General features: G+C 51.3%; 11 protein-coding genes across 11 annotated transcripts; 2 read left to right on the top strand and 9 right to left on the bottom strand.

The window, feature by feature from the left end:
* Window positions 1-632: 632 nt before the first annotated feature.
* On the top strand, window positions 633-884 carry N7515_004227 (uncharacterized protein; the record flags this gene model as incomplete). The annotated part of the gene is made up of 2 exons (XM_056664971.1): window positions 633-653; window positions 711-884. The coding sequence occupies 2 exons, from the start codon at window positions 633-635 to the stop codon at window positions 882-884; spliced, it is 195 nt and encodes a 64-aa protein (XP_056524028.1).
* Window positions 885-1,184: 300 nt separating this feature from the next.
* Window positions 1,185-2,234, bottom strand: N7515_004226 (uncharacterized protein; the record flags this gene model as incomplete). The annotated part of the gene is made up of 1 exon (XM_056664970.1): window positions 1,185-2,234. The coding sequence occupies one exon, from the start codon at window positions 2,232-2,234 to the stop codon at window positions 1,185-1,187; it is 1,050 nt and encodes a 349-aa protein (XP_056524027.1).
* Window positions 2,235-3,129: 895 nt separating this feature from the next.
* N7515_004225 (F1F0 ATP synthase subunit d) lies at window positions 3,130-3,860 on the bottom strand (the record flags this gene model as incomplete). The annotated part of the gene is made up of 4 exons (XM_056664969.1): window positions 3,130-3,159; window positions 3,222-3,308; window positions 3,370-3,765; window positions 3,852-3,860. 4 exons carry the CDS (start codon window positions 3,858-3,860, stop codon window positions 3,130-3,132), a joined length of 522 nt encoding a protein of 173 aa, XP_056524026.1.
* A 381-nt stretch (window positions 3,861-4,241) lies between these two features.
* N7515_004224 (nascent polypeptide-associated complex subunit alpha) lies at window positions 4,242-5,044 on the bottom strand (the record flags this gene model as incomplete). The annotated part of the gene is made up of 3 exons (XM_056664968.1): window positions 4,242-4,563; window positions 4,622-4,680; window positions 4,817-5,044. 3 exons carry the CDS (start codon window positions 5,042-5,044, stop codon window positions 4,242-4,244), a joined length of 609 nt encoding a protein of 202 aa, XP_056524025.1.
* Window positions 5,045-5,746: 702 nt separating this feature from the next.
* N7515_004223 (60S ribosomal eL14 domain-containing protein) lies at window positions 5,747-6,620 on the bottom strand (the record flags this gene model as incomplete). The annotated part of the gene is made up of 4 exons (XM_056664967.1): window positions 5,747-5,803; window positions 5,901-6,164; window positions 6,269-6,403; window positions 6,462-6,620. 4 exons carry the CDS (start codon window positions 6,618-6,620, stop codon window positions 5,747-5,749), a joined length of 615 nt encoding a protein of 204 aa, XP_056524024.1.
* A 914-nt stretch (window positions 6,621-7,534) lies between these two features.
* On the bottom strand, window positions 7,535-8,710 carry N7515_004222 (protein transporter YIF1; the record flags this gene model as incomplete). The annotated part of the gene is made up of 3 exons (XM_056664966.1): window positions 7,535-7,741; window positions 7,810-8,373; window positions 8,429-8,710. 3 exons carry the CDS (start codon window positions 8,708-8,710, stop codon window positions 7,535-7,537), a joined length of 1,053 nt encoding a protein of 350 aa, XP_056524023.1.
* A 250-nt stretch (window positions 8,711-8,960) lies between these two features.
* N7515_004221 (signal recognition particle receptor subunit alpha) lies at window positions 8,961-11,002 on the top strand (the record flags this gene model as incomplete). The annotated part of the gene is made up of 3 exons (XM_056664965.1): window positions 8,961-9,182; window positions 9,237-9,519; window positions 9,570-11,002. The coding sequence occupies 3 exons, from the start codon at window positions 8,961-8,963 to the stop codon at window positions 11,000-11,002; spliced, it is 1,938 nt and encodes a 645-aa protein (XP_056524022.1).
* A 2,061-nt stretch (window positions 11,003-13,063) lies between these two features.
* On the bottom strand, window positions 13,064-14,803 carry N7515_004220 (putative MFS sugar transporter; the record flags this gene model as incomplete). The annotated part of the gene is made up of 2 exons (XM_056664964.1): window positions 13,064-14,172; window positions 14,236-14,803. The coding sequence occupies 2 exons, from the start codon at window positions 14,801-14,803 to the stop codon at window positions 13,064-13,066; spliced, it is 1,677 nt and encodes a 558-aa protein (XP_056524021.1).
* A 1,602-nt stretch (window positions 14,804-16,405) lies between these two features.
* N7515_004219 (uncharacterized protein) lies at window positions 16,406-17,092 on the bottom strand (the record flags this gene model as incomplete). The annotated part of the gene is made up of 1 exon (XM_056664963.1): window positions 16,406-17,092. The coding sequence occupies one exon, from the start codon at window positions 17,090-17,092 to the stop codon at window positions 16,406-16,408; it is 687 nt and encodes a 228-aa protein (XP_056524020.1).
* A 525-nt stretch (window positions 17,093-17,617) lies between these two features.
* Window positions 17,618-18,682, bottom strand: N7515_004218 (ribosome biosynthesis protein MAK16; the record flags this gene model as incomplete). Its single annotated transcript, XM_056664962.1, has 2 exons — window positions 17,618-18,515; window positions 18,624-18,682. The coding sequence occupies 2 exons, from the start codon at window positions 18,680-18,682 to the stop codon at window positions 17,618-17,620; spliced, it is 957 nt and encodes a 318-aa protein (XP_056524019.1).
* A 652-nt stretch (window positions 18,683-19,334) lies between these two features.
* On the bottom strand, window positions 19,335-23,111 carry N7515_004217 (aminophospholipid-translocating P4-type ATPase NEO1; the record flags this gene model as incomplete). The annotated part of the gene is made up of 1 exon (XM_056664961.1): window positions 19,335-23,111. The coding sequence occupies one exon, from the start codon at window positions 23,109-23,111 to the stop codon at window positions 19,335-19,337; it is 3,777 nt and encodes a 1,258-aa protein (XP_056524018.1).
* Between the last annotated feature and the right edge of the window lie 404 nt (window positions 23,112-23,515).

Below are 23,515 nucleotides of genomic sequence, written 5' to 3'. Positions count from 1 at the left end.
TGATGTCATGCATAATGACAAGTTGAAGAAGGAAAAAGGCATGAAGAAGAATTAAATGGCATCCCTGGAGACAACATGGAAACAAGTCAAATTTCCTAAAATACTTAACCGTGTTTCATACTCAGCGATCGATTTAAAATAGAAAATCCCCACCAGGCTCTTATTGCAGTACTGTGTAAAATCTGAGTCTGTGCCTTGTAAAATCAAGGAACCTGGTCCTGGCCTTGATGACACCACATGTCTTTCGATAGCAACTTCCAAGGTTCCTTCCTCCCCAGGGCTGAATTTTCTGTGTCATAGCTTCCCAACACGACGTCACTGGCGTTTTCTTGCTTTCAAACGTTCCTTCCTCGTGATCTCTGCTTTACCTCTACACAAACGCAGTTACCCAGTCTATCATCACCTCTTTCGATAACACCACTTACGTATCTAACCAGAAATTTCCAGACCAATCTCAGTCGTCATTTCCCATTTTACTTATTTAAACCACCTTCGTACCCAACTACTCTTCTTCACTATGCACCCTTTCAGTGATCCAACAGTTCACACACACGCTACCTCCAGTACCGAAGCTACTTATTCCACCAAACCAAAATAAATCATACCTCAAATCCAAATCCACAAGATTCAACATGGGTGCCGTCGTCTCTTGCGTACGCAATCCCCACACACCCCATACAACATGAGCAACCCCGCTAACATACTTCTAGATCCAAAGCGTCTTCCGCGCAATCGGCAGCTGCCTCATGGGCATCGTCAATGCCATCGGCTCCGTCTGCCACGCCATCATCAGCGGCGTTGTCACTGTCATCGATGTGGTCATCTCCTGCTTGACCTGCGGCTACTGTGGAAAACGCAGAAGAGGTCGTCGATCAGCCGTCTGATAGCAGACGGCACAACCAAGCCGTGTCTACACACGCGATCGCCAGTTCAATGAATGAATGAATGAGGGATAACATGGCTGGTTATGGGATTCTACGATTGTGATGCCAGCGCGGATTGTCTTTTGCTTTTCTGTTTCTGTTCGGAGTACATACCCCCCGAGGCGCATTGTTATCGGTTGTGATGAAACAAACTATTGTTAATCAAAATATGGGTTACGACATTCTTCTTCTGGCTTTTCATTTTGTAGATCGATATCTAAGACATGCTAAATACTGTAGTATGATCATGAATTTAGAAGGCTATGGCCGAGAACGTTGTCGCCCATCTGTAAGCTCCACGTAATAAATTAACTCCTCAGCACAGTCGGTAGGGATATCGCCCCAGCGCTCATCGAAGATGAAATTCAGAAACGGATCGTCAGCTCCGCTCCCATACCGTTGAATAAGGGTATAATGTAGAGGCCGTAACGGCCAGCGAGCAAGGACACGACAATTCGCTGCGCGGCAATAGATACGCAACAGCCGACGGAAAGGCTCAATCATACGCTTGCGGATAAGACGAGATGTGATCTCCGAGGAACGCTCCGCGCTAGCTTCGTCCTCGTCGAGGTAGAAATCAGCAGCGAGCAGCTGCAAAAACTCAAACTGTTCATCTGACCACGGCGCGCGCAGAACCTTATCTGGAATGCGCCCAGGTCTGATCCCCCCAGAGCACGGCAGACGGAAAAGATCATTCTCATAGTAGACCTCATTCGGTTCACGGATCTGGACTGCGCCAAAGTGGAACCAGATTGCAACTTTGCGGTCGACGGTTCGGGACGAGGCCTGCGCTTCATCCACCAGACGTGCGGGGATGACTAGATCCCCTTTTCTGCGCCGGCCGAATAGAGCCTTATCACAGGCATCCAGATTCTCGAAGTACGAGTCCAGGTTCTCCAGCACCGCTTTGTCATCCTCCTGAAAAACCAGATCGGCGCATTTTCGCCGGATAGCGTGGACAACGTACTCCCGTTGACATTTTCGAAGTAGAGGAAGCGTGAACCACCGACATTCCAGTAACGTCGTCTGTAAATGTTGGCGCTCTTCCCAAGACAAAGCCCAGAAGTCCAAGGGATGAGGTAAGAAGTCTGGGGTAAAGAAGCCCTCTCGAGAGCCCGGATTGGGACTGCTGAAGGCTAGCCGAATGAGCCAGGTATAGATCAATGGCGTGGACAGTGCACGGCTGAGAAGTGGTGAAGCACGCGGGAGGTTGACTTCCAGGCTATGGAGAAAGATCAACTGCAAGATTTCCACGGGCAGGGACTCCAGGCGCGAGGGGTCGGCCAACGGATCGGATGGGCCTGGGCCCATTTGCAACAGTGCAGTTCAGAGGTACCTTCTCCAGGACTGTTATGACTTCGTAAGAAGAAGATGGACTCTGGTAGATCAAGCGGGGTGCTGATGCTTGTAGAAGAGGGAGCTCTGTCGAGACGATATGGTTCATCTCAATGGAAACTCGGTCCATAGGGTATCGACTGCAGTCTTCTCATACCGTTGTCCTTGTGGGCTTGGGTGACGTATCAGGAGCGTATTTTCAATTGCTAGCGTCTCCAATGCAATCTCCAATCAAGGCAATTGAAAGAGAGTCGAGGCCCGACACCGTGTTGGAGGGGTAACTTGGTGAAGTGGGCACTGAGTAACTAGACTGAGGTTAGTTGCGTGTCTTGGCATGGCCAGCTGCATTGGGAAGTTCCGCTTCAGCGGTATTATGTACGTGGCTCAGTCTTCTGGGCTATTAGGTACCGATGACTGACTGGAATATGTTGCCGTTAAATAGTCTGGAAGGTTGGAATATCAAACCTTCAAAGGGTGCTCAGAGCGACTTGGGCACGTCAGATATATATCCCGGCTTGATCCACCGGTCCGGAGAAGCTCAGGTAGGTTGCATCCTGCCCGCATATCACAGGTGTTCAGGTGTTAGACTATGTTGATCATGATATGATGCCCGAACTATAGCCCATTGCTTATACATTCTACGACCATTGAAGAGTCATACAGTCCAGACAATAGCTCTACGGTAGAGATATTGATGAACGCAGAAACGGAAGATGTATTGTTTCTATACACACCCCCGCCCACCAAACTATCGGAGGTATTTGATCATATATCGGCTGGATAGCTATCTTCTGGGAACCAAGAGAAATGATCACGTAGTGTGATTGAGCGAGGGATAACAAGGCGGATTGTAGGCCACAAGAGTCCACGCTTAAACGGCGGACAGATCGCCGAAGCGCTCCTATAGAACATATTAGCACCCGAACCACGGACACAGAAATGCTCAGCACAGTCAACACATACCTTGTAGCCAGGGGGCATCCACTTGCCCTTGGAGACGAGGGAAGCAGTCTTCTCGTCGATCTCGGGCTGGGCAGCGGCAACCTCGTCCTAAAAAAGAATGACTGTCAGAAACAATCCTCCGATACCATCCCCAGCAAGAAATACGTACAACAGTGAGATCCTCGAAGGGACGAGCGGTCTCAATGTTCTCGAGGGTCTTCTGCAGGTTCTGCAGCTCGGCCTCAACCTTGCCCTTGGTAGCCTCGGCGTTCTGGACAGCCTGGGCCTCGAAGGCATCGATAGCCTTCAGCTGGCGGCTGACATCGTAGGAAGCGGGCTTGAAGTTCTTGAAGTGGTTCTCGATCTCGTCGACGATGGCCTGGTTCTTCAGGATGCCGCGGTAGTGGCTGAAGTCGACGGTCTGGGGCTGCTCAGAGAGAACGGTGACCTTGCGACGAGCCTCATCGTTGCGCTTCTTGAAGGATTGGAGGGAGGCGGCGGTCTGACCGCGGAGGCCGAGCGAGGTCGACACCTTGGCCCAGTCGATCTTGAGAGCGGCGCTGCGCTGTTTTCGGGTGAACGGGGTTAGCGGGTGTCATCCAGATGGGGTGACAGGGTTTGGCCATGTCGGTGGGCAGGAGCGGAACATACAGCAGCCATTGTGACGGGTATGATAGAGGTTGGGGGTGGGGAGAGGAGAGGGGAATTCAATGTGCAGGGAGGTGCCGAACGAGGAGCGACCCGGGCAAGGTTTGGTTGTTCGTGTCACGTGATGACTATTCCGGAATCCACCGTACATGCATACACAGTACACAGGTTGTAGAGTCGCTGTCATTTAATGAAAATATGCAATAAATTAAGGGGAAAAATACATAAAGCTACTGGTCATAAGTATTATGTATATGGAAATGTAAATTGACTCAATCGTGGTTCAATAGTTTTTTTGGGCTGAATTGTGTACACTATAGGCAACAATACGCCAGAATCTTCGTCTAGCGTCGCGACCCAAGTCCCTCATAGAACCTTACTTCCGGTCATTCGTTATATGCTGAGAGCCATGATGGAGTTGACAATATCGTTGTCGTTCTCCCGGAGAGCCTTGACGGCCTTCTTGCGGGAGACGTTTGCTTGTGCCATGACCAACTCGACATCCTTGGACTCGAGGCCAGACTCGTCAACCTCCTCACCATCATCCTCCTCGTCCTCCTTCTTATCCTCGGTCTCGGGGGCCTTGCCCTTGCCGAGAACCTCCTCGTGGTCGTGACCGGCGTGGTCACCGGCGGCCTCGGAGGCAGCGAGCTGCTGAGCGGCGGAAGCCTGGGCCTGGGAGTTCAGGTCCTCAATCTTGGCCTCACCGAAGATGCTAAAGAGGTGTCAGTTAATGTCCTTCATATGCCATGACTGAAATTGGTCCCACATACATCCAGCAGTTGCTGTTGGGGGAACGGTAGACCTCGGGCTGGTTAACAACGAAGAGGATCTGGAAAAACAACAATTAGCATCTTCATATCAAATAACCTAATTTGATACATCGTAGCGATGGTCGTTGCAGTTGATGATATCGACCAAGTTGCACTTAGCGGGGTAGAAATCTTCACGGTCGCGGGAACACATACGTTCTTGGGGCGGCGGAGGGTGACGCGAGTGATGCCAGGGACGAGCTTCAGACCGAGCTTGCCAATGGCCTTGCGAGCCTTCTTCTCACCACGGGAGTGGATAGCGACGGCGGCACCGGCGGGAATGTTGGGCTCATCGCCAGCCTCGGAGCCAGACTCATCAGAGCTCTCCTCAACGGTCTTGGGGACCTCATCATCGACAATTTCTTCAACACGGGGATCAGCCATTTTTGCGGTTATAAGGGGCCTGGAAGATGATCAGAAAAGAGCTTTTAATTATTTGACTGTTCGCAATGGCGTGAGATTGTTGAAGGTGAGCGGGCAAAGTGGGAGAGTCGGGTCAATTTTCCCCCCACGAATCGCACAACATTCGGGAAAGGGCGAAATTTTCATGTTGAAATGACGAGAATTCGATCGAGTAAATAAATCTACATACCTGAGAGGTAGATATCAAGCTGTGGTGAATGGGGAAGGATTTTGATGAAGTTGAAGGTGTGTAGCTGTGCGTAGACCGGACCCGAAAATCATTAGCGAGTTGCCCACCCCAGACTCGGCCTGCCACACATTGCCCTATGGAACTACATCACCAATACCTGAACTTACGGTCATTTATAGATCGAGAACTACGAGAACTACAAATAACTATACAAAATTACAATACAAGACCAAGTCATTATTTACGCATCTGCTCATTCTATTCTTTTGTAGAGCCAGATCTGCCCGTAAATTGGGAAAAAAAGAAGTCCAGAAACTGGAGGTAAAAGAAAAACCAATGACAAAAAGGCCCCTTTGCCGGGATATCAAGGATTTTGAATCATTTTTGCTGTTCATTTGATAATGGTATACAGCGAATTTTGCCAGGAGAATACCGGCAATGGAAACCCTTCCAGGACACCTCCTTCAACCCATGCACCGAAACCTCGTAATCATCTATGCCTTGGCAGAGGCGCGGACCTTAGCGTGAGACTTCTGGACCTCGTAGCGAGCCTGCAGTTTATGTTAGTTGTCGATTCGCAAATTCCCAGATTATCCGGTCGGGGCCTAGGCGCATCTGCCAGCAAACAACCCCATCTCCATCACGTACCTGCTTGCGGAGGCGCAGAACCTTGAAGCGCTCGAAGTCGGAAAGGTTCTTGCGGCGCTCGGCACGGTCGGTGCGCTGAGCGAAAGAGCTCTTGGCCCACTTGCCGTCAATCTCGTTCTTAGCCCAGAGCTTCTTCACGGGACCGGTACCGGCAGCACGGGGAAGCTGGGGAATGGTGAAGTGAGTGAGGGTGGCGTGGGCGAGAGGGAGAACGTGACGGGGCACAATCTTCTTCTCCTCGGTGGAGGGACCGTCGACCAGGACCTGAACAGAAACCGCAAGTCAATAAATTGTTCCGATTTTGGATCTCCGAAAATCCGATTTCTCCAAGAATATCACGATTTTCGTATAAAGGCGATTCCACATACACGGCGGTGGTCCACGATCTCAACGATGGCAGCGAGCTTGCCTTCGTAGGGGCCGCTGCGGATCAGCACTAGGCGGCCAACCTCGACCAGCTTCCACGAAGCGACCTTGACATCGATATCGGCCATGGCGAAATTCTGGGGAGAAGAAAATTCAGCGTCGCGAATCTCGTAGTTTTGTAGTTGGCACACTCACGGTCGACAGGGGGTATAAGTCGAGAAGGGGTTGTCGAAAGAGTTCAATTGTCCAAGAGTTGTCTCGAAATTCGGATGTGCCCACACTCGCAATATTCTCGCTTAACCGGCCAACCGCAGGTCTAGGGCTCGTGCTTACCTCAGCACCCGCAACAACCATTTTCCGTAGCCGTGCTTTTATCGCCTTTTTTTTCGCTGGAGACTTTGTTGATCTCTCCAAGCTCTTCAGCTTTGCAAAAGACTTTAATGACGAGTCTGCTTCTTGTTCAACCGCCATCTGCTCATGGCTAACAGTTACTGATGGTAAGCTCATACCCTCCTCTTCCGATTCTCCTCGTCCTCATATGATGCGGTAATTTGCGATTGACGCAATGTCTGTGAGGCCCTCGCCGGGGTTCTCTATACAGCATTGTCGTATGATATTCAATTTCTTACATATTCTGATATGGATTATTCCACTCTCATTACATGCTATGAATTTCTTGAGAGACATCGTGCTAACTGCATTGAAGATTATAGGACTACATCACATCATTCCCGACAGCTGTTCAGCTCTTCATCCTCCACAGGGTACGTTCATACTATCAGCACAATCCCCCCGTCCGATGATTAAGAAACTTTATCACGCCTAGATAGTAATTGAGCTTCTGCTATGATATTACCATAACTACCAAGATCTCTGAGGACTTTTATCATGCACATCATTGCTTGACATGTTGGTTGTGACTAGTCGCTAACCTTCTAAAGAATCTAGGATCTCTTATATCAGATTGACAGCTCGCTGTCCCGAATAGACAATGCAATTAATATACTTACAAAGACCCTCTGTCATCTCGTAGTGGCTTGAAGCTGTAGTATTCATCTCGGATGTAGTTAAGCTTTTGGTATCATGCTCCACCACAGCTCGTTACAGATGCAAATAATTTTGATTACAATAAGTCGTGCTATATCGTTACCTCGGCGCAATACCCAAAGACCCAGATCAAGCCATTCACTTGTTGCATGCTATGCCTTCCACCATTTATATCACCCAGAGAGCAAGAGAAATAACTTCGTCCCCTTCCCCATACCCGACTATGACGACGCAGATCCGGCAGATGCCGCAGATGAGGGTCCCTCACGACTGAGCACCCACATGAAAATGAACTGGACGGCGTAAGAGTACACGAACAAGAACTGACCGCGTCGGTTGCGCTGCGATCGAGCTACAGCCTGCATTGAGCCGGCATGCATGGCGGAGTCGGTGGAATCGGGAAGCAACACATATTTCAAAGAGCGAAGCTAGAGTTACAAGGATTAGCAACTGCGGAATGCGCTTCACATATGAACCAGAATGATGGGCCACTCACCAGGAAGAATGCATTCGCCAAAAAGGTGTACACAAACACGGTCCAGCCAACCCAACCCCGGGTTCCTTGTCCGGGGTTGAAGATCTCGGATGCCACCATAGTGACAATGATCCCGACAAACTTGTAGCCCGAGTAGGCCACCAGGTCCAGCAACTGCGAGTCGTTGTTGATGCTCAGGATGTAGGTAGCCAGCTTCAGGCACAGAATTTCGAAAGCAATCACCGCAATGGCCGTGGTAGTGATCGATCCCAAAAGCTCCGGGTGGAAATCACCTCGGAATCCAGCCAATAAGACAGAGAGCAGGATGTATGTGACCAGAGCCATAACGGGGATATACATGTCGGGGGAGTTCAGATCGTCACGAGGAGGCAGGAACATGGATGAATATTGCTGCTGCATAATCTGGCCACTCGGTCCGGGGGTAGATGATGCCATTCGGGCCTGCTGTCGAGACCAGGGTTTGTGCCGCCAGGGAAAGAGAACAAGCAGCAACTTGTTCAGAACGTAGGAGTTGGAGACGTTGAAGTAGTGTTTGAGAGCTGGTATAGAAACATAGCGATTAAACTGTGAATTGGGTCAGATACAAGCTTCAAAATCAATTTGCTCCGAGACTTCATACGTTGCTTTCCATGTACTCTTGACCAGCCGCCATTGCACTCTTGCCGACCTGAAAGCCCATCTGCGCGGTGGGTTCATTCATGAACCCTCCAAATCCAGGAGCATAGCCTCCGCCCTGAGCCGGCGACGGCTGATATGGATTACCACCATATCCACCACTTGGAGTCTGCTGAGATGGTGGTGGAGGTGAGCGCATCATGGGCACTGTTGAGACATGTTGTGGGACGGGGTGGTGAAGGGGCGGCGATTGCGCGGGCGGCGGAGCGAAAGAGCCCCGATACATAATGCAAACCTAATTGACGAAGGAAAGTAGAAGGCTAAGCAGCGTGAGATTCAGTGGCGAAGGTGTCGGCCTGATTGTGACGTGGTTGGAAGAAGCAAGGTCGATAGAGCGTGAGGTGAAGTTGCTAAGAGTGTTTATACGTGGCTGAAGATCCGGTCCCGCTTCCGAGCTCTCGACTTCGCCCGTTCCGCCACCAAGACACACCCCGTAACCATTCTGCTTCTCCACATACCACATCGCTGGACTCAGAATGTTGGAAGCGTTTGAAATCTTGACAGCCTCGGGCGTCGTGCTCTGGTCCAAGTCCTACGCTCCAGTGGGCGCACATATCATCAACAGCCTCATCAACGATGTCTTTATTGAGGAGAAAGTGGTGCCCCAGAGTCCGGCAGCTGGAGTCTCACCGGCTTACAAGAAAGAGAAATACACACTGAAGTGGAAGAGAGTTAAGGAGTTCGATTTGATCTTCGTGGTACGTCTTGTCGCATGAGCCTCGATGCTTCCCACTAACACTTGCTTTAAACAGGCCGTCTACCAATCGCTGCTACACCTTGGCTGGATCGACAAACTTCTCGAGAATATTTCGACGATCTTCATCGACCTTTACAAGGACCAGGTTCGGGGGAATCGCGCGAGAATTCAGACCTATCGGTTTGACCAATACTTTGAGCAACAAGTTCGGGAGCTTGAGGACAGCCGTGGTAGTTTTGTGGAGGAATATGTGCCAGAGACGGGCGAGAAGAAAGACCCACTTGTTTCATCGGACAATGGAGGCCCTCCACCGCCATCGGCGCCTGGCCTGGTGAAAGGTATGGATGTCTGTACCCCAAATCTCAAGCGCGTGCTGACAATTCCAAAGCGCAGCCAAGAGCTGCGCTAGGCGGGGCGACCTCGGACGAGGGTACGCCACCATCTACACCAGATATTTCTAGAACTTCCACTCCCCAAGGCCATCTTCTGACTGCGAAAGCCGGACCGGGAGGTCGCGGTTCCCGCCGTGCCCGCAAGGCTGCTAATTCGAGCGCCAACGCATCATCCGGTGATGAGGCCCGGAAGGGGAAGCCCGTTAAGACTCCCGCCAAGAAAATGCGCAAATGGGATGCTAGTGGGATGGCAGATGAGGATGACGGAGAGATACTCGACTATTCTGCCCCCGCAGAGGGTGATGCGGCCGTACCGGCAGTCGAGGCGGTCTCTGCGGAGGATTGGGGTCGCCGAACCGGCAAGGGCGAGTTTGTGCTCAAGGAGCTAGGCGAGGAAGTTCAGTCAATCTTGGACCATGCTGATGCGGAGAAGTCCAAGAGTACTGCCTCGTCTGGTGTTGTTGGGTCTGGATTCAACGCCATTGGTGGCTTCTTCCGCAACGTTGTTGGTGGCAAGGTTCTGACCGAATCCGATCTTCAGAAGCCTCTCAAGGCGATGGAAGAACACCTGTTGAAGAAGAACGTGGCCCGCGAGGCTGCTGTCCGTCTCTGCGAAGGAGTCCAGCGTGAGCTGGTTGGAAAGAAAACCGGCAACTTCCAGAGTATTGACGCTGCTTTGCGTGTGGCCATGGAATCCTCGCTGCGCAAGATTCTCACGCCGACTTCCTCTTTGGATCTGTTGCGCGAGATCAACGCTGTGGTCTCTCCTACTACCAACCAGCAGACGCCTCGCCCATATGTCATGTCTATCGTCGGTGTCAACGGTGTCGGAAAGTCGACCAATCTGAGCAAGATCTGCTACTTTTTGCTGCAGAACAAGTACCGTGTTCTCATTGCCGCCTGCGATACTTTCCGTTCCGGTGCCGTGGAGCAACTCCGCGTGCACGCTGATCGATTGAAGGAATTGAGCGTTCGTGAGAATGCAGGCGACGTGGAGATTTACCAGAAGGGCTACGGCAAGGATGCAGCCAACGTCGCCAAGGATGCTGTTGACTACGCCGCGGCTAACAAGTTCGATGTTGTCTTGATCGACACTGCCGGCCGCCGCCACAACGACCAGCGGCTGATGTCTTCACTGGAGAAGTTCGCCAAGTTTGCTAACCCAGACAAGATCTTCATGGTTGGTGAGGCTCTGGTTGGCACAGACAGTGTCATGCAGGCCCGTAACTTCAACCAAGCCTTTGGCACCGGCCGGAACTTGGACGGTTTCATCATCAGTAAATGTGACACTGTTGGCGACATGGTGGGAACTTTGGTTAGCATGGTGCATGCTACGGGTATTCCTATTGTTTTCCTGGGTGTTGGACAACATTACGGGGATCTGCGTGGACTCAGTGTTCCTTGGGCTGTTGATTTGCTGATGAAGTAGAGTTAGTATACCCACTACATGTTCTATAGCTGCACGAATGTACATCCTTTGCAAGTCCAGTCCCTGTCGTAACGTTACTATTCTTAAGGTTCTCAATCAATCGCCTCATAATACCGAGTCTAGTCACATTTTCCGGTATAAGACCATAAAATAGATTTAATAGAGTACAGGGAACATCGGCGGTGTTGCTTTCCAAGGTTTGTATCAAACATGATGGAGAATCTCACGCTGCTGTGGCTTGAGATTGCCTCTGAGGTGGCGGTGGACTTGGGCAGAACGCAACTAGCAAGTGGCATTGGATCAAGTCTAATTCTCTGGAGTTATGTTACTGGTACCCCGATACTCCGTTGTATCGAATGAACAACACCACCGTAGAATCATGCCCAGACATATCCTTGGTCAGTGACTGATTGGATGGATTTGTTCCTCTTCGTCGGCGTCTTTGCCGAACGCATCTCGGACGCCACATGGATATGGCCCTTTGCCGGAGATTCACATGGTCTCTCTTTGGCAGCGTGATGCGAGTATCCGCAACCCTGCATGATTTTCACCGACTCAGTCATGGTTGCGTGAACACGTTGGAATCGAAGCTGCTGGCTAGACTCATGATGCTCAGCTGGCCGCCAGACTGAGAGCGTAATGGCGTTTTTATCAGCGCTCAATTTGACAAGCAGGCAGATCAAGATTGTGGACTCAGGATGTTCAAGCCAGTGGCGAGCAACTCGTATGAGTTCCGACGCGAGTATCCGTAATCTTGCCGTCCATCTTTGCCATATCCGTACGCATCTCACGCACTTCTGGACCAAAGGTCTCTCCTGAATATCATGAGACACAGAGGTACATGATGGCTCCAGTCCCGCAAAAATTTGCTCCGGGTCTTCGATGGTATGACGTTCGAACATGATGACCGTGTGACGATATGAAAGAGAGCCAAAGCCGCCTGCCGCGCCTTCTTGACGGCTATACTCTCTGCTTGGAGCCATCAGGTACCTCTGTGTCTCATGGTATTCGGGAGAGACCTTTGGTTCAGAAGTGCGGATATTGACCTGATGGAGACAACGGGGGGTTTTGTCGCGTGCCTGGCGTATGTGGTAGATTGGACCACGGGAGAATATTCGACCCTCCATATGCCTTTGTTATCGACGAGCTGTCTCGGGAAGAACGTCTCGTTGTAGTTGCTGATAAATATGGACACACAGCCTAGCTTTTGCATGTACTCAATTGGCTGGGCGAGTATTTTTCTCTTAGCTCGTGCTCGACCTGACCCTCCAGGATGTGATCGTCAACCCACGGTACCTTGAGCTCCCCAACGACGGAAGCTGGACAACCGATCAAGGTATGGACTCCCTTATGCTCAAGTCGGCTATGGTAGGAGATCTGGCTGTGAGTCTATAGTAAAGCGAATTAGTCGAATGTTTAAAGCAAAGAGAGATGCAAAATGCATAGAGATATGCCAACGTACTACTTCCTCGAAGCGTGAGCGGTCAGTGAGAGCACGGCCCTTGACGAGTCTTCAGGTTGTTCCAGCGCATGTTGTTGCTTCTTGCGCTTTCGGACGGTCGTGGTCGATTACAGCCTCACATCGGCGGGATAATTTAATCCCCACTGTGAGGGGGACGAAGGATATGACATGGCTGTTTCGGCGATGTTCGCCAAGGATCCGAGATGTACCTGCAGCGCATGTCTAATGATATCCCAGAACAAGTGGTTTATCGAGGTAATCGGCGACGATTCCTCATTAGCTCCCAGGACGAACACATGCACCGTTCTGACGCTGAACTGCTTTGTTGTTGTTGATGATTCGTATAGAGGTTATACAGGCGAACGATGGATAACCAAAAGGAAAATATAAATATATGAAGAAGAGAGAAACAGATCAAGGAAAGAGGAGGAGAGTCAATACTTATAGGAAAGGCCACATGATACCAGCTGGGTTGCAAGAGGGATGTGGAGTTTGACATCTTACGCAGTCCTATGACATCTGCATCAAAGACTCATAATCACATGATATCATACACAAAGGCTGTCTAATCTATGCTCTCTTCAATTTGAACCAACTCCCTACTGTCCCTTTTCATACGGCTCAGGAGAAAACACCTTTGCCAGGCGGAAATGCAACAAGTCCCGAATAACCTGTGCAGTCTGCTTCAGATTCCGCTTGACAATCACAGCAGTAGGAAGCGAAAAGAGCTCATCAATCTCCTCAAGCGACTTGTTCTTCGTCTCCGGCATGAAGATGATTTGGTACACCCAGCCAAGGGCAGCAATACCACCATAGAAACCAAGCGTCAGTCCAATCCGCTGCATAGACTCCATCATCTGGGTGAAGTTGTACGTGACAATGAACGAGCACAGGAACAGGTTGGCGTCCGCGGTCGTCATACCATACGAACGCAGGTATGTCGGGAAGACCTCTGACGGCACGACCCAGGTCAGACATGCGTATGCACCGAAGAAACCCATGTACAGAATGATACCAGTGAGATATACGCCTTGTGCGGCTGAGGGATATTTATCTGCGTCGATGGTGTATCCTGCACCAACAAGAACAAGACCGATGAAGAATCCGGGGAGCATTGCATTAGCCCAGTACCGACGACCAAACCGCTCCATGTACAGCACGGCCGGGATGGCGCCGATCAGTAGCGATCCACCACCGACAAGAGACATGAAGACGGCATCCTTGTCGCCGTACCCTATTGCCTTCATCAGAGTCGACATGTAGTACATCACCGCGTTAACACCAGTGAATTGTCCCAGGAAGATCATGATATTGGCGTACACCATTGCGCGACGTGCGCGTGGCACAGTGAAGAAGTCCATCCATGGGTACTTCTTTGTCTGCGCTTGCTCCTGTCTCTCGGCTGTGACGGCCTGTCGCATTCCAAGGAATTCATCTTTGGCTTCCAAGTCGTTGAACCCGCGGATCTTCTTCCACACAGCGTACGCTTCGATCTCCTTGCCCTTGTGCATGAGGAAGCGGGGGCTTTCGGGGAGGAAGAGCATTCCGACGAAGAGGATGGTTGAAAATACGAGTGAGGAGCCGAGAATGTACCGCCAGTTTCCTTCCACGCTGACGAACATTGCGGCTACGGCGTAGCCGAGGACTTCACCCAAGGCGATGTTCAGTTGGTAGAGGGAGACGAGGTTACCACGGATCTTGCGGGGGACTATGGGGTGTTAAGGTTAGTGAATATAGGGAAAGGTAGGGAAAGGAGTGCTTGGGTACGTACCACACTCCGCGACATAGACAGGAACGGTACCACCCTCCAAACCGACACCGGCGCCGAGAATGAATCGACCAGTGAAGATCATTCCAAAGTTGATGGCGCCTGCCTCCAGGGCGGCACCAATAGTGTACAAAATGCAAGAGACAATGATCGCCATACGACGACCGAGATACTCATTCGCCGGAGAAAGGAGAAGAGCACCGGCAACGGCACCGAGCGGCATGCCGGCGTTGACTAGACTGTTGTCCGCTGAGGTCAAGTGCAGATCGACAGGTAGGTATAAATTTGCACCACTGATGAGCGACTGGTCAAGTCCAGACAGCATACCACCCATGGAAGCAAAAGCAACGAGGATCCAGGTGAATTTCGCCGGGTCGGTCAAGGTCATCTCGAAGCGGGACTTGGGGAGAACATGCACCTGCTCTTCGAGCTGCTGCAATTCGAAGTCCATGGCAGCTTCGCGCTCGTTCTGTAGCTTTTGGTCTGCCACATCATCCATCTCGAAGGCGACGGCGTCCTTCTCTTCATTGTGAAGGTTTTGCGGCGCCTCCACGTCTTTGAGGTCGGCCATTATAAGCAAGACTCCTTCTGAAGGGATATATGTGAAAGGGTTTACTAATGTGTATGAAGTATAACGGTGGGGTCGAAGTGTCACTTCACCCTCTGCCAGGATAGGAGGAAAAAGACGATGCAGGAGATGGCACGACCTGTATAGGAGGGGAAATGCAGGGCTATTTGAGGCTACTGCCGATGCCGATCAGAACGATTTCTCGCCATGACGCCCAAGCTCGGCGTGGGGTCAAGTGAAAAACAAAGTAAAAGGCCCGCGTGGAGATTTGCTACAATTGGTCGACTCGTGTGGCCCAGACTAAGTTCACATGCAGTACTCCGTATGCACCGCTCCGTACTTTCCCATGTGTGTGGAGAGAGGTGGGGAACCGGGGCCAACCAGTCTGGGGAGATCAGTTGGATTGAGAAGAAGAACGAAGACGCAGGCTCACCGGGAGGCGAAAACAGATAAGCATGCAGAGACGCACTGCATGACAGGGATCAAGAATGTAGACGACAATATCACGGCCCGGTTGAGAATCACATCTGGTCTTCGGGCGAATTGCGTGCCATGACTAAAGCTTATGTTGTCTGTTCCAGACAGTCAATGCGTGAATCCACCCTCAGACCTCAGATCGGCAGTATTTCCTCAGAGCATGGCCTTGTCGCTCTGGAACATTCCCGGCTGCCCGTTGATGTTGTCGGCTTGTGTAGCCGTAATGTCCAACAGCCAACTACATCCTACAACATGTGTTGTAGACTGAGCTGGATCCGGCAGAAGACTGTCCCGACGATCCCCACCTAAAAACCAGCTAAGGAACTAAAAGCCCATCTCTGCGTGTCGGAATTCGAGCAAAACCCGGGAGCTGATGGAACAACGCTAGGACCTGCAAAGCAATCGGGCTGGGGTCCCCGTGGAGAGAACTGCGAGACATCGGCGACACCTCGGGGAAACCAGAAATGATACTACGTACCTGACTTCTTGGCCCTTGGGATTTGTGTGATGGCATCAAGTTTCGGACTGTTTCCGTCACAGCAAGCGTCTTTTCGGCCAATTGGACGTCCCTAACTAGCGGGGACACACAGGAAACCAACTTCCGAGTGTCTTCGGGGGTTCACGGCCAAGCAAAAGGTAAACACGGGAGGGCCCCGTCGGGGTCGGGAAATGCGGGATTTTCCCCAGCGCAAGCCGAGATGGTCATTGGCTCTTTCATGGCGTGCGCCAAGCAATTCCTGGCTATCGCATTGACTCGGGTTGGAAGAGGTTTGATCTACCCGGTCACCTACCCGGTTATTGTATGTCTGAGACTGGTATTGATGTACTCAGTGTGAGATACTATTCCGTGGATTGAGTTTGAGCAGAGAGACTCAGGTTCATACTTCCCTGTATCCTTGGGGGAACATCCAATTGAATGGATCTACGGGAGTACATAGATTGTCCTTAGAACATGAGAATTACTACATAGTAAGAGAATAAGTGCACTAATCAAGCATTTGTTCGCTTGTTCTTCTTGACGAGAATCGACTCTGCCGCTAAAATGTGTGTACATCAGACATAGAACAGATAACTCCCGACGCCATGCTCTCCACCACGCTGTTGTATGAAATGTAAACCTTCTCACTCTCAACGTCTTGCCGGGTATCCAACTGGCTTGCGAACACTGGCATCCACATTGGGACTAGGAGATCTTCCTCCCTGCAATCTGGCCCGTAGTCGCTCCTGAGCCGAACCCCCACCTGATCCAGCACGATCCAGGTTCGGACGAGGGGCCTGCTGCGGTCCAGAACGCTGGCTAGGCAATGGCCGGGCTCCAGCTGGATGGGGTGAGCCCGAGCCAGGCGAATGAGATTGAGAAAGTGTGATGTTCGGACCAGGCGAAGCCACAGAACCAGATGGAGCGCTGTGGGCGGCAGCGAGCGGCGGTGCTGTACCACCACGTCCGCGCCGCAAACTGGCAGTCTGGGTATTGGGCGACTGAGACGCGGGAGAATCACCCCAGAGATCGCTCAGACCACCGCTACGGCCGGAGCTGGAGGATCCTTGGCTGTAGTTGCTGGGTAGTTGTGAAGTCGCGATCTGGCGGGTGGGTGTCGGAGATGGGCCCTTGGGGTCCTGTGGAAGCCATGGTGGGAATGGACGGCCCTTTTCGGAGTAGTAGGCCCGCAGAGCATTGGAAATGTGGGAGCAATCTTCGTTGTCTGGGTCATCACCCTCGTCGCCAAGGGTAATGGCACGGCGAAGGTTGGTGAGCCGGGAGCCCAGGGTAGAGATGGCGGAGGAGGATGTCAACGATGAGAGGTACGAGGTCATCTTGCTGCAGTCGAGTGATATGATTCTGTAATATGCGGTCTACGGAATGGCAGCTCGAATGCGGAGTGGGGTTGGCGTGGAGCTGGAGCTTTCACCGTGGGGAGCTCAACGCAAGGTACGTAGGATTGGAGGATTGGAGAGGGATGCAGATGATGCTATCGTGATATTATTAATGGTTGTATTATCAGAAGAGCCGGCTCCTGAGGCGATGTAAAGTTGTTCAAAGGAAGTTGCAATTGAGGAGTCTGAGGCAGAGACGGCGTTAGGTGATGGTTGCCACGTGATCACGTGTTTCACATCAACGGACCATACGGAGTTAGTCCAATCAATGTCTTGAAGCAATTCCATGACTTATGCACAGTACAATTGAAGATTAAATATACATGGATTGGAGGAGATAAAATCATAGGATGCAATAGCAGGGTATGATGCCCGATCACTAGCACAGAATATAAAACAAAGAATGAAAAGCCCAAACGCCATGCAAGATCAGGTAAACTTTTCCCAAATCCTCTAACGACAGAATCATGCCATGACCTGGTCCTTGCCGGCACCTTCGGTCTCGTATTCGATCTCGATGCGAGGGCCCTTCTTGCGAGGCTTTGACTGGGGAGCAGGTGCCTTCCGCTTAGCACTAGGCTTGGGCTTCGTCTCACTCTCGCTAGCAGACTCGTCATCCTCGCTATCCTCATCCTCATCGGATTCCTCATCGTAGTCGCTGGAGTCTGCCGAGTCGACGCCCAGCCAGTCTTCCATATCCTCGAGGTCCTCCTCTTCATCAAGGTCGCTGACATACTCGACCTCACCAACACCCTCTTCCTCCTCCTCTTCGATCTCCTCGCCATCATCCATATCCTCATCACGCTGACCATCACCGGCCCGCTCAAGTCCGCGAAGGACCTTCTTCCAGATGTTCTCCTCGACGTTGAGTGGACGATCACCGTAAGCACCGCTGCGCAGACGCTCGATAAGCTCACGCTCAATGGCTCTCTCGACCTTGGCCGCGGACTCGGCCTTGCGCTCACGAGTCGCCTCACGACGACGGACCTTGGGTGCCAGCTTGGGCACAATCTTCTCTCCAAGACGCTCGTCCTCCTTAGCAATGTTCTTCATGCGGATGTTGACCTGCGTCAGGCGGGTGAGACGCTGCTTGCACTTGTGGGTCAAGAATTTGGGCCAGTAGATGAGGCGCTCGTCGACCTGTTCGAGGGCCTTGGCGTAGTTTGATGACAGGCGCACACGCTCCCACCATTTGCTGGGCATGTGGGCTCGTTCGACGGTCTTCATATACAGGTACATGACGCCGGTTTCGGGATCAGTCCGAACCGTTGCATAACGTGAGTTGGCGAGCGGGCAGGACTGGCGATTGCACAGACCGCTGACATTGTATTCATTGCGACAGAAATTTTGATCCTTTGTAGTTCTAAACGAAGGGTGAAGGTTAGTCGAAGGTTCGTGTTTTTGTCGATGCAAATTGAAGATCGAAGGATCTGCTGGCTGGACACCCAGCGGTTAGGGAATGAATACTCACTTGAGTTTGTAAGAGCAGAATTGCTGGTTGATAACCTGCCAGACAATTTCGTCGGACATGATAGGCAAGGAATTGGCAACCGTTCAGTGGTTGGTCCTGGAGTCTATGTACTGTGTAGCAGATGTTTGACCCCGAAGAAAAAAAAAAGAATCGATAGGCGTTGACCGCCTGCCGAATAAGACGGTCACGTGCTGGCTTATCGATTAGGTATGCGCGGGATGGGCCATGTCTTGGCATCGGTTCACTAACCCACCATCATGTTCCATGTTCCAACTATCCTGCTGTACATGGTGGTCCTTGAATAGACGTAAGACATTCATGAAACGCTCGAAATACACCAGTTGTGATGGGGACGTAATTGATTCTTCTCGACTATCATGATGCAATCAATAATCATGTCACAGGTGTCGCGGCCGGCCGAGCACATCGCACGATTTAGGTTACTTAGAGCTGACAGGAGCACCATATCTCGAATCTTCGACAATAGGTAGCTAGGTACCATTCGAATTAAGCCTCAGTTATGGACTTGAGCTGAACGGGTCATATAATGCCCGAACATACATACTGTGAAAGTAGCCAAATGCCAGGTGAGATGTACAAGGGGCCCAGAGTAGCTATAGCAAGCCACGTAATACTGGATCTGTAGTATGAAAATGAAAGAGAATAGACGAGTCTAGATAACATATAGCCAAGATGCTAACAAGTCCAACTCTATCCACGGACCTTCCGATAGCTTGGTGGGTGCCACGATTGTTTGATCATCTTACCCGCCCAGACAGGAACCAGAGACACAGCTAACACAGCGAACACACGCCACAGCCAGTCGAGAGTGATGACGTAACTGAGGTCGAAGTACTCGCCTAGGAAGGGAACACTACCTGCGTATACAAGCAGGGTGCCAATCAGACAAAAGATCATGACCGGGTGCCAGGTTGTGACCGCGGTAGCGACCATGCCAAGTTCATTGAGAACAAGGGCAGTGAAAGAAAGACTGATCAGACGTGGCCCTGTGATGGTATCCAACAATATCTGGGAGAGGCCTTGGATCACTGCACCCTGGTAGACAGAGATGAAAATCCAGCCGAAGAATGAGCGGTAGCTCAAACTCTTCCCTGCTTTCAACTCTTTGTAAAGCTCGGGGTAAAGATTGGCGAGATGCTCATCGACGTCTCGGTCAAAGGCGAGCGAGAATACCGGTGCGTTCGTGTAGACAGTGGCGTAGCCAACCATGAGCCAGTTGATGAACAAGCCCTTGGGATCGAAATGGCTGGCAATGCTGTACATGGTTTGGCAAACACTGATGATCAGGCCACGATGCATGATAAATTGAGCCAGTTTGGCAGACCGCTTGTACGAGTTGCGGCCATGCCAAACTAGTAGCTTGGTGATATGATGGAACTGAGTGATGCTGAAATCGGCGGCGAGAGATGCCTGGCGGCCTTCTTTGCCCACGATACCAATGCCGACGTCGGCTGCCTGGATCATCGAGACATCATTGCCACCGTCTCCGATGCAACAGACACGTTTCTTTGTGTGTTGGCGAATCAGGTCGGCGATCTCGGCTTTTTGGGTTGGGGAGCATCGGCATGCAATCACGGCGGGCAGTAGGACCGCGACAGAGATGAAAGCTGTTTTAAATTGCCCGAGCATCATGTTCAAAGATTCGCCATCGATCAACAGACAGCAGTCGGTTTTGTTGCGCAAAAAGTCCAGGGCCTCTTGGGCAGTCGACTTGTCTGTGACTTTGGTGACAGTGTGAATGTACTGGCCCCGGAAAACCAATTTGGCAGAGATAGCGACACATCGCGCTGTCTCCACCTTATCACCAGTCAACATCCAAATCTTGACACCGGCATTGCGTAAAAGCTCAAGGGACGGTTTGACGTCGCGCTGTAGCCGATCCTCAACGCCAGTCACCCCACAAAGATCTAGATCTTGCTCCAGATACTGGCTCACAACCTTAGCCATTCCTGCATCTCGCCCCTGGAAAGACAGGGATGCCTCTTTATACTTGGCAGAGAAGGCCCGGTATTGTTGCGCGGAGATCCGTTTGCGCCCGACAACGAGAGTTCGCAATCCTTCTCGGGCCATATTCGTAGTTTCCTCATCCAGCCAGTCATTCGCCGCCACAATGGATGTCATGACGGTGTCTGCGCCCTTTTGGTAGAACCAAATTTCGCTATCGTCTTTGTCAAGATCAAGGGTATTCTCATCGTGCTGGAACTGGACGATGATACCCATCCGTTTCGTTTCAGACGTAAAGGGAAAAATGTCAAGGATGCGGACGCGGACCACAACCTGCTTGGAGTCGGTGGATTCCAGGGCGATGGTTTGTCTGTCGCGATACGCTAGCTTTAATCCGACCTCTTCGGTATACCGAATGATAGCGATTTCATCGGGCGACGAAGCTTGATAGCTCGTCACCTTCTGACCATCTTCTTCCTCGGTGGTTGGTGTGACATTGTGGCAGAGAGCAAGCGCTAAGATAATGTCCCGGACGCGGGAACCGATCTCTCTTCTTGTCCGCGGAGCAGTAGCATGGCCTGCTTGAGTCCCAAAGGCAGTCGAAGGGGTGAGTAAGGTATCGCCCGCGGACGCAAACGCTTGACGAATGAATGAGGCGACCTCTTCCATTGCCTCATTGGCGTATGACACGGTACCAACGTGTATCTTTTTGAGCTCCATCTCGTTCTGAGTCAAGGTTCCGGTCTTATCTGAGAGCAGATACTCGATCCGTCCCAGATCTTCTGGAATTGTGCTGGTGCGCACAACCGTCCCTGGAATGTCTTTGTCCCGTTCGATGAATCGCCCGTATACCGACTTGGCCATGTCCAGATTGACTCGAAGACTCATGGGAATAATTGTGGAAAAGAGAATGAGATAGATCATGATAGCGACATACCATTTCTTGTCATTTGTCGGCTCAAATCCTTCCAATCCGACAAGAACGATGGAAAGGGTAAGCGTGAGGGCACAGAGAATTTTGGTAAGGTTGTTGATTTCGCATTCCAACAGGCCAACCTTCGAGCGGGAAGCGGAAGTCGAAAGTGCAGCCCGAGTTTGGGATCCTGTGTAGATGATGACAGCGTAGGTGATGGTATTAGAAGCAAGAACAGTATTGGCCCAGGCGGTGTTGTCGATGGTCAGGGGAGCGGATTGAGTTTCCCCAGATACAGGCGTTTCTGCATTGTTCAGAGACCCCGAGGTTTTATCAACGTGAGCATCATAGAACCCGGTGGGAGGTCCCAGACCAATGGTCCCCACAAACTCATTCACTCTCTTGTCGGGAGCACTAGCAGTGATCTGTAGGCGGCCAAAGTCGTTCAAGGACAGCGATTGAGATAACACAGAGGGCAGGCGGAGCTTCCAGTCAGTTTCACCGTCCAATTGGTCGGTTCGAATGAACGTATCACCTGCAGGCGAAGGTCCAGCAGCATCAACAGCCTCAGATGCGGCGTTGGTTGCAGATTCGGATGATCCCTGGCCTGATTCAAGCAAGTCGGAAGATGCCTCTGGAGCATTATCTTCCGCCACTGAATGACGAGGCGAGGTGGAGTCATTTGATATGCTCTTCAGAATCACCACGTCGGCTGGCAGACGTTGGTTCTTGCGGACTCTGAGCACATCGCCAACCTTCAAGTCCCGTGACTTTTTTGTAACTTCCATCGCATTAGATCTTCCTAGTGCGACGACGCAGAATTCCTCCGCATTGGCTTCAGCATCTCGCCGCCGCCGACCAATGTCATCGAGTGCCTCTTTGCCCAGCGATATTGAAACCACAAAGGCCAAGGGCGCAATGTAAGACGACATGTAACCAATTCGCAACACCGGAATGACCTGTGACAGAGCCACAAGCAAGAAATAAATGTTGAAGAAGAAGGAGAATTCGTTATAGAGAGTTCTTGGTAGGAAACTCCAAGGTGTGTATTTTGCGTTCGAGACCACATTGGCCGGATACTTAGTCGTCTGGTACTGCCCGACAAGGACTTCACGGGGAGGTTGACTCGTATGGTCGATATCATTTGATCCGAGTCGAATGGAACTGCCCTGTAAGAAAGCGGGAATTTTCAACACCGGGAAGCGAAAGCGGCTGCCTCTTTTGAAGGTGTCATCTTTGAAGTGGCGAGTCGAGCTTCTGCGATCCAGGAGCGGTACATCATCGTCTTCCAAGTCCCCAGAGCTCGCATGTGAGCCGCGCAAGCCTTGTCGACCCCCGTTCTCTAACAGCGCATCGGTATCCTCCTCCAAGTCTGCACGACCAGACGCACTGCGTCGCCATCGACTTCCCGCCCCGACGCGCAGGTTCCGCAGCGCGATGCCCGGCCCATAACCTTTATTGCGGCCAGTATAATCGTGTGACCCACGAGGCTGTTGGGGTGATGTTGTGCGCGGGTCAAGTTCTTCCAGATCCAAGTCGTCATCCGAGTCCGAGGTGTCCGGTGCATCAGGGTGGTCTAGGGGGTGGAGGTAGTCGGATGAGGAAGACATTCTTGGAAACTGGGTATAGTTCCAACCAAATCAATTGCTGCTTGGATGTAAAGTAATGCCTCTATGCCTTGCATTGGAAAGAAAGGCTCATCTCAAGTATATGTTGTCATATGCGGTGGCATTGATCGAGACTCATGTGCAGCATGACGACGAAGGATTGTAAGGATGCTGTGGAGGTCGCAATAGAACTGAGACGTTCGTTTTGTGTTCAATACAGCCAACACTAAGCTTATAAAAAAGTGAGCACCATAAAATTGTGAACTGCACTGAATCCCGATAGACGACTGCCTTCGCGCCACGCGATCACATGAGAGCATAACTCGCGATAACTGGCTGATGTAATAATGCACCCTTTTTGAGATTAGGCATAAAATCCGGGTTATCAGTTCTTCCCGATTACAGTT

The sequence above is a fragment of the Penicillium bovifimosum genome, assembly GCF_028826915.1.
Source record: "Penicillium bovifimosum strain IBT 22155 chromosome Unknown utg000003l_segment0_segment0, whole genome shotgun sequence".
NCBI classification, from domain to species: domain Eukaryota; kingdom Fungi; phylum Ascomycota; class Eurotiomycetes; order Eurotiales; family Aspergillaceae; genus Penicillium; species Penicillium bovifimosum.
The sequence above is the reverse complement of the archived record's forward strand: the minus strand, read 5'-3'. Positions and strand labels throughout refer to the sequence as shown.